Consider the following 14,586-nt stretch of genomic DNA (forward strand, 5'->3'; position numbering starts at 1 on the left):
CCCTCCACAAGCCAGGGAAGAACGGCCAGCCGCTCCTGCGCCCTGGAAGGGGCCTTTTACGCGGATCAGGTTGGTTAGGGTGAGTGTCACGTTAGGGTGAGTGTGGTGGCGCGAACCCATTTCAAAAAGGAGGAATAAACGGAGGGATGGTGACCTAACCAAACCTCGGCCTCCGGACGAGAAGGGGACCGCTCCGCTCATTCTAACGCGCCTGTGCTTTCTCCCCTCCGCAGGAGCCCGGCGCGACCTCCAGCGGTGCGCCCCGCCCCGGCGCCATGCACTGCGAGGTGGCCGAGGCGCACTCAGACAAGAGGCCGAAGGAGGCCCCCGGCGCTCCGGGTCCCGGCCGGGGGCCCGCTGGCCTCGGCCCGCACATGGCCTTCAGGGTCACGGTGAGCAGCGGGGGCTGCGGGGATGGGGGTCCGCGTGACTTGCTGCCCGCGCCACTGCGCGCCCACGACCTCCTCGAGCCCCGGAGCCCCCGAGACTACGGTCCGTCCAAGGCCTCTGCCGCCGGTAAGGGTAAGTCTGGCCCCGCCGACGTGCCTGGCCGTGGGTGTGGAGAGATTTGGGCTCTCTGACGTTTCTACCGCAGGCCTTTGTAGGAATCCTCCGGAGAAAACTTGGTAGAACTTTCTCCGGAGTTCATCAGTTTCTCTCGAGTTGTTTGGGACTCGCTTGTCATTCTGAAACGATGATTGTTTAGGAAGCATCTAATTTAAACTCAGTAGCCTATATTGGGGAAGATGGGTGTATAGACAGCTCAGATTACATAATTTTGCTTCTGTATGTTTCTGATAAAAGTTGTGTGAAACTTGTCAAAATCTTATTATAAATTAGGATGAGTAGCAACTCGAGTATGTCTATCTCTGAGGCTGCTAAAGGCATCCTTTGAAGTATTCCAGTCTCCCTCAATAACAAAAACCAGAAGCCTTCAGCAAGACCCCTCGCCTGTTGGGACCTCAGTTTCCCCATCTGTCAAGTAAGGAATTAATTATACCGGATGATTTCTGGATTCCTGATGGAAAATTTTATGAATCTATAATCTAGCCTGAGTCAAGTCCCGACTTTAACAATGGCTGTTCTGTATTTGTTACTTCAGAAGCATAGTTTTGGGTCAAAAGTTAGTTTGCAATACCCTTCCTCTACCCAGTGAGGCTGGTGGGTATAAGGTGCAGGCTCCAGTATAATTAATGGGTCAAAGTCAGCAATGAGGCTGGATTCTCATGAACATGTTCTTCTCATCACAGTTAATTATTATTGAGCCATTATTTATAAGTTTCATGCTGACAGATAATTAACTAGAAATTGGGGAAATTGTTGAGGCACCGTGTCCTCCCCCCTGCCCCCACCTTTTTTTCCCTGGGAGAAACCAAAGCTTTGGGGTTTCATTATTTCAGTGTTTGGGACCTCTTGGTTCTATTTCCAGCTGATTCTTAAGGAAGGAAAAAAGTGTGTTTTATGGCTCTGTAGGCATCACTACTTTAGCATCAATCAGCCCCAGCAACTTCGAAAAGGTAGGGTGGCTTGCTTTTAGAGACGAGAGCTCCTTTTAGGTTAAAAACAGAACAAAACAAAAAAACCCCAACTCCCCAATGCAAAGACTAGTAAAAGGAAATAAATATAAACACTTTTTTTCTTTTTAATGAAAACACCTGACTTTCTAGGAGAGCACTATTTCTTGTCTCGTTGTTTTATTTATTTATTTATTTATTTATGGCTGTACGCGGACCTCTCACTGTTGTGGCCTCTCCCGTTGCGGAGCACAGGCTCAGAGGCCATGGCTCACAGGCCCAGCCGCTCCGCGGCATGTGGGATCTTCCCAGACCAGGGCACGAACCCATGTCCCCTGCATCGGCAGGCGGACTCTCAACCACTGCGCCACCAGGGAAGCCCTTGTCTCCTTGTTTTAAATGTCAGTCTCTTCTCCAAGAGATAGAGGTCATTTTTTAAAGGGTAGATATAGAAAAAAACACCTTTAGCGTATTATTACTGGAATACACACATGAGGTTCTCTTTTACTAGGGAGAGAGAGGGCTGTGCAGCAAGACATGAGTAATATTTGCTGCCCTGAGCTCCCTCCCTTGCCCCACTCCATACACAATCCTCCCTTAAATAGATACCCTCCTGCAACATTTTGTGTTAAAAAAAAAAAATAGCTGTCAATTGCAGATCGAGTTCTCTGCAGACCTAATAAATGGCTCTCCCAAACATAGCCTTTGTTCCAAGCCGTAGTTAGAGACCTTTCGTCTGGATGCATTGTGTACACCTTCTGACTTCATTCCCCCAAATCCCAATTATTTTTATCCACACACTCCCAATGTCTAAAACATGAGATCTTTAAATCAGGATTATATTTGAAAGGGGCAGAGGAGGATAAAAGAATGTGAGGAAGCACCTCTTTCTTTGTACCTTAAGATGGTTGTACTGATTAAATTTTTTAAGATGCTGCTGTTTTCTTCATAGCCCCCAGCAAGGCTGGTGGGGTAGGATTTGTCCCATCCATTTAAAAGATGAGGAAACTGAGGCCTACTGGGTGCGGGGTTTCTGGCCAGCCCATTGCTTGGACCTGGCCTCTGTCCCTCTGTGCGAATTTTTCCCCATAGTCAAGCCAGGCAGTGGCCTGTCACAAAACCAGAGCCGGGCAGCCCTCTTGAAAATGCCGCAAAGGAAACCTTCTTACTGCCGCCATTCCCACCCAAATATTCCCTAGACATCGCAACCCTTTGAATATTTGATGTCTAGCTCCAAGTCTCAGGCTTATTGGAAACAGACAGGTAAGAATACCAACTGAAAAATATTTATTGACCGTGCTGGAAATTGTAAGACTCTGCCATCCAAGATCTGTGGGATCAGGGGAAGTTATTTCTCTTCTCTGAGCCTTAGTTTCCTCATTTGTAAATCTACCGTGCGACTTACTTGGAAAGACTGAAGAGAGCATTAGTGATAGAGTGTGAAAGGGCCGCCTCAGTGCCTGGTTATTTTGGAGATTACTCTTGTAATGTGTTTAACGTTCTCAACTTCTGGTTTTCCATTTGCACGAGAGGTAATAATGCTTCCTCCCAAGGGAAAATGAAACAGTTGTTGTAAGAATACTTTATAAAATAAGAAGGAAAAAGGGGTCACTTTTATTAATTCTTGTAGGGCACCGTGTTATGGTCAGCGATACTTGAGATAAAGAGGGTAGGGTGAGGAGGGAGAGAGGTTTGATTTTTTAAATGTTGACTTTAACGACTTTAACTCTGGTGCCCTAGCCAGAGGAAGCCGAGAGGAGCCAAGCTGCAGGTCTTTTGTGGCCACTGCTGCCTGGTGACCGGAGAGAAGACAGTATTGCTTGGTTTGGAATCAGGTTTCAAATGATCTGCCTTCCGTTTCGGACAGACCCTAAGCCGAGGAAGGGAGTGAGCTCTCGAATCCAGCAGCTTGTCCGTAAATGTTGGGGTCCTCTGCGTTTCCAGATCTGGAGTTAGGAGGCACTGGGGATGGTGCGTCGTCATGGACTAACATTGTCATCATTTACAATAAGAATCACGATCTGTTTATGACAGAGTCCTGTTTATCCAGATTCCAAACAGCTGAAAAGGCCAAATTACCAGATGCTACGTTTTTTCTTTCTTATTATTAAATACCCGACACTCTGCTTTTCGAAGTCCTGACAAGGAAAGAAAGTAAACATCTGGACTTTATGGAGGCCGTCAGCTTTGTGGCGATGGCCCGATGATGCTCGCTCCCTGTGCACAGTGCTTTACAGTTTTCAGCGTGTGTCCCCCACACGTTCCCTCATCTGTCCTCATGCCAGCTGAGCTCTGCCTACCTTGCGGGCTGTTCCGAGGGGACAGATGTAGAAGCGCTGGCTTCTTATTACGATGTGCTCAAGGCTACAGACAGTAAGTGGCAGTTTCTAAGCCTTCCTGTTCCAAAGTTTGATTCTGGTTCCACAACTTGTACCTTCTATGTGTGTGTGTTGGGGGCCGAGAGCTGGGTGTTCATGACGGCCTCCCGAATGTTCCCAGAGAATTTAAAATATTTTTGCTTTCGGTGTTTCTTCTGTCTCGAATCTTTGGAAGTTGGTAACTAGTATCTATGCCATCATTAGATAACTTCGCAGTTTACCAGAAGATTCTGTTTGACCAGAATTACTGCGCTCAGACCAAACCAGATAATGAGCTCACTGTTTAATTCTCAGCGACTCACTGGGCCATTTTCATTGTGCTGAGACTAGACACATCCTAGCAATAAAAAGGAGGCTGATGATCATGACAAATGTGGACTCTGCCATTAGTAAAAGGCCATCATAACGTGGCTGAAAATTCCAAAAAGTAGTTAATCTTGTAACTTAAAAAAAAAGTTAGTATATATATTTTTCTTTAAAAATGAAAACAAAAAAGGAAAGCAGTTGTAGATTGCATTAGGGGCATTAGGGGCTGGTGGTGGAAAGTAAGACGTGACAGTTTTGGTTGGCATTACCTGGTAGAGTTTCTTCATCTGAATCAGAAGCCACTGTGATGTTCTGGGGAGGCTTTTGAGGGGCCAGCACATCCATAATAGAAAGGTATGAGTTATTTTGAAAGCATTTACCCCCTCCGGCTCTAGTGGGCAATTTGCTTGCATTTCATCCATTTTAAAGTGCTGGTCCTGTGATCCGGAAATAATCAGATCCAAATTTTTTCAGTGCTTGAGGTTTCAAATAAGGGGGAGAAAAACCTGCTGGCCAAATGTCAGGCTCAGTGAGACAAAGAGAAACATGTATGTGTGTGGGTACACAAATAAGATAGGAACATGTTGCGTCTACAGTCATAAGAATTATGTACCCGACAAATCTTTTATAGACATGTAGCGGAAATATAATTCCCAAAGATTCCCTAAGAATCTTGTGTGGCTAGAATTCCTCTTCTCTTCCTGCCTCCTAAGCTCTCTAGAAGCTGCTAAGACTTGGCGTGCAAAATGGAAAGGGGACCAGCACATGAGATCGTAACTTAATTTAGGCTTAGTTGTTTCTGAGTCGTTTACCTGAAGTGCTCAGCTGGGCTGAGGTCTCAGGACTATCTTGGCTGCGGAATCATATCCATAGGCTGTGTTGCTCCATCTGTGATGAAAATACATGTTTCTTTATATGCCGTGGTTATACGCCGTGGTTTTCCTTCACACTTCTCCTCCTTCTGAAAAAAAAAAAAAACCTCACCCCATCTTTGAGTTCTTCATCTCCCTGCGTTACAGTTGCATGAGAAGCGAAGTGAGCCAGCACACTTATTTTTACAGTGTGTTAAAATCCCATTACAGGCATAAGTGCACAATGAATCATTTAAAAAAATATATTCTTATGTTCTTTGTTCTGAATGTTGCATAATTATCATCATTTTCTTTGGTTTTATTTTGTGGAGTTTGGCCAGCATCCTAGAAAAGGGGAGAAACTAAAGTTTGGAATGGGGTTTTCAACCCTTTTTTGGATAGGAATAGGGAAAAAACAACAACAAACAAATAAATACCAACTTTATTTGTAAATTGACCAGTGACTGTCGCTAACGGTGACTTTTGCATAGAAAGGATAATCTCCCTTCTTTCTCTCAATTTTCTTAGAAAAGCAGTTACTTGTTTTGAAGGTGATATGGTAGTATTTCAACAACCTCACCTTGTATCTGTGATTATATTCAAAGTTAAATTACAGTGTGTGGTTTGCTATTTTTTTTTTTCCTAATACAGATTTTAGTTGCAATTAGTTTAGACCTAGAGACTTGCAGTTGTTTCTTCTGGTAGGGGGTAGTCTATTTTTGTGTTTAAAGAAACAAAGACATTCAGTTCAAGGGGGAGAAGAAATGAAACAAACTCTACCCTGGGCTTTGAAAAATTCAGCTGCAACATGCAGAAAGCCCAGCTGCGATACCAGGGCCAGGAAAAAAGAGCAACCTCCTGAAATATTTGTGCAGCTCGCCTTCCCTGTGCTAATGATTCTAGCAGTTTAAAACGGAGTTCTTGTTTATCAACAGCCGCTGCCTGAATTAATAGTTTACAATGAAAAAAAAAATGCTTTGGCGTTAGAAGCAAAGTCCGGGACTGATAGCTGAGTTACTGAGTTAAGGGAAGCAGAAAAGAGACGGGAAAAGTTTTGTGGCTGCTTTGGTCTCCTAAAGCCTTATTTATAAGAAACTGAAAGAAAACAGAGACCTGGGGTGGGGTGGGGTGGAGAAAATACAACCCTAACCCAGTGTCTTTTAGTTTAAAGTCACTTGAAGCATCTGTTTTCTCCTTTTCCCCGTCTTTCCCTAAACTCCAAAGGGTTATTCCTTCAGAAGGTTTCCGGTGGATTGAGGCGGATTGTGTTAGCATTACGAGCTGTGTTTTTAAAGTCAGCATTTGAGTCAGATGCACTGAGAGGAGCCCTTCAGTCCGCTCACTGAATAATGCATTTCCTGCATGGCCTGAATTTTTTTGGTGGTTATGGTTGGGACTGTCTGGAGCAAACACACGCGCCATTGTACAGCCTCAATGCATGTGGGCCATGCCCTTGGCTTTGAGTCTTGGTTTCCCCATCTGTAAAATGGGAAGCAGTTCCACAGGATGACCCATAGTCTCTTCCTACTCTGTTGCTCCGGGATTCTACATGAACTTGGCTGGGGCAGTTGGGAAGGATCTAGGGTATGGAAAGAGGTCAGGTTCTAGATTTGATCTCTTTGGAACTCTTGACTCCTGAAGTAGAGCACAGAAGGAACCGGAAGAGGGCGGGAGGTCAACTAATCTTTATTGAACACCTACTCATTGCCAGGCCGAGCAGTTTATAGCTGTCATTGCACTTAATAAAGCCCAACAATCCTATGAGGAAAGGAGGTATTATTCTAAATTTACAGATGGGGGAAATGAGGCTTGGAAAAGTTAATTGATTTGTCCAAATAATGAGCTTACGATGTAATTCACAGTGACTCACTGTATAGGTAGCAGGTAATAGAGGCTGGAATTTGAACCCAGCTCTGTCTGACTGCAAAGCCTGTGCTTTCCCCCTAAAGCACAGAGCTCTCACGGACGGCCCTTAAAACCCAAGTAGTGGCAAGGAGTCGCCGTGGCTGCAGAGTGTGCCCCGACCCCTGGGGGAAGGCAGCAGAAGGCCACAGGCCAGTCTGGATGACCAGTCCCCGGAGCAGACGTCTGAGTCTCAGCTAACAGGCTGAGGTGTGATTTTAGGGGGAGCTCTGCCTCCATCGGGCTCTGCCCACTGCTCGGCTGCAGAAGTGGTAGAAGGACAGTGGTTCCTGGTTGTGACATGGAGTCCTCAGGTAAGGAGTCCGAGACCGGAGGGCCCCTAGAAGCAGCCCCTTCTCAGAAGCAGCGCATACACTCATTCCGCCGGTTACTGCAGGTTCAGGTCCCTCTTTGAGCCTGTCATGCAGTTTGGGGAGCTTTGTTGCCCGAGCCCTGGCTGCGGTCGCCCTTCCATCGGTTATGAAGACATCTGTTTGAAGAGAATTCCTCATGATCGCATCACACGTCGTGTGTAGAATGCATGCTTCACTGGACATGATGGTTTGAGATCTATTAAATAATTATTTCTTATTAAACGCTTGGTGGGATGAAGAAAGGCTTGTGGGGAGAACAGACCAGGGATCAGAGTGAACTTGAGAGTTTGTGGGAAATGGGTCTTTTGTGTCAAATGATGAATGAGTCAAATGACCCTCTATGGAAGGAAGAGGTCCCACGGCTGGGTTGTGTCTGTGGTCTTGCATGGGGGTGTGTGCATTCATGAGAATGTATGTGAGTGTGGACATTCTCAAGGGATCATACTTCTTCTGAAGTGGAAATTGCAGGAGGCTTTATTGCCCAAAGCTTCTTTGCCTTTGGATGTTGACCCTGGGTCTGAAAGGGAGAGTATGAAGGGGTATCAGGGATGGCCTGCTTGCGTTGTGGCCCAGTCTCTTCCTATTTGTGTCTTTTCTAGCAGCCAGATTACTCTTTTAGATGTTGTTGCTTTTGTTTTTAAATAACAGGTTTGACGGCAAATAAGGCTTTAGCAAGAAACCAGGGCGTATTATAAACCCAGCTTTAAAAATACAGATCCCATTTGCTGTTTTAAGCTCTCCGGAGGGCCTGGAGATTGGGTTTATTTTGGAACGTTGGTGGACTGTATGAATTACTTCTCTGAGGCTTGGGTATTTAATACCTAATAGAAGTTTGTATAAGAGTTGATGATGTATTTTGCCGACTTTCCAACCCTGTAAATAAATTACACGTGCCGGCAGAGGCTGCCAGGATCCACTGTGTCAATTGAAGCTTAATTTTTATCCCAAACCACTTAATACTTTTGTCCTAGTGAGTAGAGAAAATTCCCGGGTTTCGCCCAGCAGCGGGCCCATTCCGAGATGTAGACGGTTTCATGAGCCCACGAACAGGCCTCCGTGGATTCACCGATCTTGACACAGTTTTCAGTGGTTAAGTAGCTTCAGCCCTCTCAAGTCCAACCCCCAAGGCAGAGAATGATAATATAATTTTAAGTGTATCGTAAAAATGAAACTCAATCGCTTCCACTCCCCAAACCTGTCTCGCTCCCCTTCTCTCTGGAGAAAACAGCCGTAATTGTGTGTTTAATCTCAGACCGCCTGTGCATTTTATCTTATTTGAGTGCAAAGCCCAGGTAATAACGTTGGCATTTCCAGTGCGAAACAAAATCGGGTTTCTAATTTGGAGACACTATTAAATATTTCATGCTTCAACCAAACTCAATTCTTTTTTCCTATAATAAGTTTAAATATTAATTCTCTGGAATGTCAGATGCCTAAAGCTAGGCATTTAGTGATCTGCAGTTTCAAGTATCTCGAAGAAGGTTTATGAAACAGGATATTTCACTGGGAGGGATGAGTAGTGTGTTTCAGAGATATCTGAATTCAAGGCAGTGTCTTCTGATTTACTTTTTAAAGGGAAAAGGTCATAAAATAAGTTGCTTTATGTGCTGAAGTATTAAGTGGCTTAGGCTGAAATAACAGCAGAGACTTTACTGTTTTTCCCTGTTATATTTTAACAATGCTTTTTGGGGGAGGGGGTGGGTCATTTTCCCGCCTGCGTGTCTCCTCCCCCAGCCACCCCCCCCCCCAAACCAGATGGCTTTAATTCTAACCAAATCCCACGCTGAGGCCAAATGATTGATCAAACAGTCATTTGTACTTACGTAGCTCTCTTTGTGAGAATATCTCTGCATCGGAGCTTTTCGCCGGGCGCGGCTCATCTTTGGGACTTCAGATGGTAAATTTCCAGCCTGGAGAGGTGGAGGTATAGGGGTAGGTGGAGGGCAAAAATCCCAGACCTTCAATCCAAAGAATTCCTTGCTTAAAACCTTTTTGTTACTTCCCATCCCTGACAGCAGGGGTATCCAGGTTTTCTAAATACAAGGACAAAAATCGATGCCCTGTCCAGATAGCTGTTATATTTTTAGTATCTGTTGATGGAGAAAATACCTGGAGGTTACTAGCTTTAAGGGCTCTTTTAAATAGATTTGTATTTTATCAACCACTCACATATCTGTAGAGACATCGATTTGTTCTGTAGACAGTCTTTGTCTTCAAGCTCTCCCCTGAAATTACAACTTGGCATGTAGATTCACAACCAGTTGACTGATGGAAGAAATCTGAGCCCCTTGGTCTGGCGTTCAAGGCCTTCCCGCCAATCCAGTTCCACCTCTTCCTAATGTCTGCTTTGCTTGTCCTCCAGCAGCGTTGGATTTTTCTTTTTCTTTTTTTTTCCTTATAAATTTATTTATTTATTTTCATCTTTGGCTGCGTTGTGTCTTCGTTGCTGTGTGCGGGCTTTCTTTAGTTGTGGTGAGCGGGGGCTACTCTTCGTCGTGGTGTGCGGGCTTCTCATTCCGGTGGCTTCTGTTGTTGTGGAGCACGGGCTTAGTTGCTCCGCAGCATGTGGGATCTTCCCGGGCCAGGGCTCGAACCCATGTCCCCTGCATTGATAGGAGGATTCTTAACCACTGAGCCACCAGGGAAGTCCCAGCATTGGACTTTTCCTTGCGCAGCTTCAGACTTGGAATCTTCTCTTGTCCTTCTGTCCTTACACACTTTGAGCTTCTTTTTATTCATTTTTGTGCCTTTTAAAATCAATTTTGGAACATAAAATAGTTCATATTCAAATATTCATCTTTGTAGCCTTACATCCAGTACCAGGTCTGGCAAAGTACATATCTGAGAAGCAAATAGTGTGCTGGTTGGGGCTGTAGGTGTGGAACCAAACCACTATGTTTGAACTCTGGTTCCAGGTACAAACTTCGGGATATTGGGCAAGTTATTAAGCTCTTTGGGCCTCAATATTCTTACCTGTAAAATGGGGATAATAATAGTAACAGTTTCAAAAGACTGTTACGAGGGTGAAACGAGTTAATACATGTATAAGTGCTTAAATACAGAGATTGGCACATGGTAAGATGCTCAATTAATGTTGGGGTTATTACTGTTATTGTTATTGCTACCATGTAAATGTTTGGTAAACAGAATCTCTTAGAAGGGCCTTTCTTCCCTTCCTTTTCACCAATCTGACTCCTACTTATTCTTTAAGACCCAGCTCAGGTGCCACCTCTTCCTGGAAGCCTTCCCTTTCTCCCTTGGCCTGGTTATGCTAGAGCTCTGGCACCCACACCTTTATCCTTCCTTCTGCGGTAGCACAGGTCATACTCTGTGGCAATTTTCCATTTACTTATGTGTCCTTGAGGACAGGGGCAGAGTCTCATTATTCCAGCATCCCAGTGCCCAGCACAGGGCCTGGCTCAAGGTGGGTGTCAAGGAAGGTTGGGAATGGACTCCAACCCAGTCTCTGCCCTCAAGGAGCTTGTAGCCTAGAAAGGAGAAGCTGAGTTTTATGTCTTTGTTTTTCCTACAAGGTTAATGACATGGTAAGGTCTCAGCACATGTGAGACTCCAGTGAATACACAAGGAGTTCTCAAGTACAGACACAGCCCTATTCTCCTTCCCACACCGTCTTGGGGCACTTCACAACGAGGTCTGTCCTACTTTTCTAGGTGACATTGGGCAAGTCTTCTCACCTGTCTGGGCCTCCCTTTCCTCTCCTTTCTGGGAGGAGTTGGCTTCAGTGATCACAGATCTTTCTTGGTGGCTGCCAGGCCATGGGCCAGGTGGAGGAGCTAGGGGCCTGACGGCTGTCCCGAGTGACTGGCCTGGATCGTAGGCCCACTTTGCCACACACCTGCCCCCCGTCTAGGCAAAGTCCCAGGTGCTTTAAAGTGTGTCTCGTCTTACGGTTTAAAGAGCAGGTATTGGTGGTTGCAACACATCTGACCCAGATTTCTCTAAGATGAAGAAGAACCCTGGAAATGAGAGCGAGGAGCCAGCTCTTAGTCACCCAGCTGGGGTGGAGAGTGATGTATACACCCTGGATCTCCACTTCAGGACAGGCTTAGACAGACCCCGGGGGGATTGTGTTGGCCTCCTGGCTCCTCTCTGGGTACTGTTGTGGTTTGAGCTTTGTTAACTGTAGAGCTCTGCCCAAATCACTATTATTCATTCAATCCTCCTATGAACAGATGGGAAAACTAAGGTTCAGAGAGGTCATGTTACTGTGCAAAGGTGGCCACATGGCTTTTGGAGTCAGAACTGAGTTCAGATCCTGATTATACCATTTGCTGGAACTTGCTTGGGCAAGTTCATTGGACTCTGAGCCCCAGTCTTTCTCATTTGTAGAATGGAGATAATGCCTATCTCAGAGTTGATGAGGGGCTTAAGGTGAGGAGTCTGTGGAGCACCTAGATCAGGGGCTGGCACATAGTAGGTATGTACCACAGGTAAGCTGCTGTTACTGCTCTTACTGAGTGGCAGAGCTGGGCCTAGGTCCCCAAGCCTGACTTGGTCTGATGCTGTTTCTCCTCTACACTGCAGTATCCCATCCCCTTACTCTGGTGTTTTGTTTTGTTTTGTTCTTTCTTTCTTTCTTTTTTTTTTTTGGAGAAATTAGAAGAATAAGGACTTTGGGATTTCAGAGACTGAGGTCCTAACCCCAGCACTGGAGGACACAGATCTGAAGAACCTGGGCTTCACTTAGGGTTAGGGGAAGGTTAGGAGCTGTCTATGTCCCTTGCCCAGGTGGGCATGGGCTACCTCAGCACAACTGTCTGACAGGTCCTGGCCCTGGGGTCAGTCCAAGACATTCACTCAACCTGTGGTGGCTCTGGTGTCTGGCAGGAGGGGGCTGGGGCTGTTTCTGGGGTGGGTCAGGAGGTACAGACCTCCCTCCCCCTGTTCCTGGTTTATTGGGTTGGGAGTTGCCTTCAGACTCTAATATCCAGGTGAATTACCTTGCTTCTGCCTCCCAAACTCATGATGCTGTTCCTGTTCTGCTCCCACATCCCTGTGCTTGCAGGTCTCTGCAGCACTGTGGAGGCCTCCATTTGTTGGGCCCTGCTGTGAGCAGATATCCCCTGAAGCCATTCACTCCTCGTGAGGTGAGTATCATCACCCCCATTCTACAGATGAGAAATACTGAGGCCCAGAGAGACCAAATGACTTGCCCAAGGTTCTAGAGCTGGTAGGTGGTAGCTGCAGGCCTGACTCCAAGACCCCGCCCTTTCTCACACCTTGCCACCGCTCTGGGCCGTTCCCCAGGCCCTCTGAACTCTGCTGCCTTGGGTCCAATCTTCCCCATTCGTCTTGGTCGAGAAACTGCCTCCTCCAGCCAGAATTACCGTTGCCCTCCTTCATCTTCCACTGCCCTTTGTCACTTTTCTCCCGTTGAACAGTTGGGTATTATAGATGCTTCCTCCCTGACGAGACTGTGAGCTCCATGGAGCGGGGTCTGTAATGACTGCATCTCTGACTTGCAGAAGGAGTGTGGACCAGAGAAGAGAACGAATGCAGGATCCCAGCAGAATTGATCTGTCCCTCTGCAGTCCAGGTGTGGCTTCCTGGGGAGTTCCCCAAGCAGATTTTCAGGACAGCAACCCAGAGTGGCTCTCTATGTCTGAGCCTCAGACAGTGATCTCTGCCTGGCCAATTGTCAGGAGCATATGGGATGAAGTGTGGGGAAGTATCTTGAAAACGGAAGGGCTGCATCCGGGTTTGGTTGTTGCTTGGTTCGTTCATCAGTGTTTTGAATGGCTGCTATGTCCCAGGTATTGATTGGGTTGGGCCCTGGGACACTGTGGTGGGCTAACAGATAGAGCCCGTGCCTGCATGGGGCTCTCAGTCAGGAGGGCTGGGGGACAGTGGGCAAGTGTGTGCAGGTTCCCTCCCAGCCCGGCCGGGTCCCCAGTCCTCACCTGTGCAGCTTCACCACCTCATCACCTGGCTTGCTGTCCTAAGCAGACTCCTGAGCTCCAGACAGTCTGAGACCCATGACCTCAGCCAGTCTCATGGAGCCTTGGTTTGCCAGCTTATAAAATGGAAATATTTACTAGCTAGCTCCCCTCGTGAGGCCAGCGTGAGAATCAGTGATGTCAGCAGGGAAGGGGCTGACTGCGGGGCCTCTGAGGGCGGACGGGAGCAGGGGTGTGTAGAGCCCTCTGCAAGGACGCTGGTTGTGGAGCCACACAGGTTACCCAGTCCCGGGGGGTGGGGACACCTTTGCCAGCCCTTTTCCTGCACCTGTTGCCACTTCCTGCTTGCATAAGCCTTCCTCTTGGAGGGAATATCCTTTCTCCTTACCTGTGGCAATAAAAAAAAGGCCAGAGGGCTTCCCTGGTGGCGCAGTGGTTAAGAGTCCGCCTGCCTATGCAGGGGACACGGGTTCGTGCACCGGTCCGGGAAGATCCCACATGCCGCGGAGCAGCTGGGCGCGTGAGCCATGGCCGCTGAGTCTGCGCGTCCGGAGCCTGTGCTCCGCAACGGGAGAGGCCAACAACAGTGAGAGGCCCTTGTACCGCAAAAAAAAAAAAAAAAAAAAAAGGCCAGAGTTTTCCTTTTGCAACATGTTCAGAGTCTCTCCTGTCTCAGCCTCACACCCCTCCCTTCTTCTCACTCATTCCAGTCTTTCATTCTCCCAATGGCTCTAGCTGTTGGGTACTCAGAATACAGCAGAGCTACAGCAGAGTCATGGAGACAAGTAAATTCCCATTGTGTGATATTGGCCAGGTAGGTGGGGGCTTGGGGGCTGTTGGGGACCTTCCTTCTCTTCCCCCTCCTCCTCCTCATTTTCAGTATCCTGCCGTGATCATCTTTTGAGTACGGCAAGACATTGGATCATCTCTTTTTTTTAATGGATCATCTTGTAATTACCCTGTGATGTAAGTGTTTATGGAAGAACTTATGGCGATTTACATTTAAATTAATTACAATTAAATAAAATTAAAAATTCGGTCCCTGAGTCTACTAGCCACATTTTAGTGCTCAGTAGACCCATGTAGCTAGTGGCTACCATATTAGGCAGCAAATATAGAACATTTCCATCACCAGAGAAAGTTCAGTTAGACGGTGCTAGTCTAGAGTATCTTTCTTTAGTTTATTCATTTGTTCGGCAAACGTTTCCTGGAGCCCTATCATATACTAGTCTCTCTGTTAAGCTCTAGAGAAGTAGGTATAACCCAAGCGCGGCCTCTGCTTTGGGGAGCATCTAGTCTAGAGGGCAGGCAGATGGACATACCAGCTTGGAGGTGGGGCCAGC

General features: G+C 46.8%; 1 protein-coding gene across 2 annotated transcripts in view; it reads left to right on the top strand.

Moving 5' to 3' along the window:
• Positions 1 to 237: 237 nt before the first annotated feature.
• The window catches only part of GLIS1 (GLIS family zinc finger 1), a 226,268-nt gene continuing 211,919 nt past the window's right edge, over positions 238 to 14,586 (top strand). For both annotated transcript variants that reach the window (XM_073789552.1, XM_033866349.2), the window contains exon 1: positions 238 to 522. In XM_073789552.1, the coding sequence (XP_073645653.1) occupies positions 276 to 522 (247 nt within the window). In that variant the 5' untranslated portion in view covers positions 238 to 275. The remainder of the gene's footprint in view (positions 523 to 14,586) is intronic.

This window comes from Tursiops truncatus, chromosome 1 (genome assembly GCF_011762595.2).
Source record: "Tursiops truncatus isolate mTurTru1 chromosome 1, mTurTru1.mat.Y, whole genome shotgun sequence".
Taxonomy (NCBI): Eukaryota; Metazoa; Chordata; class Mammalia; order Artiodactyla; family Delphinidae; genus Tursiops; species Tursiops truncatus.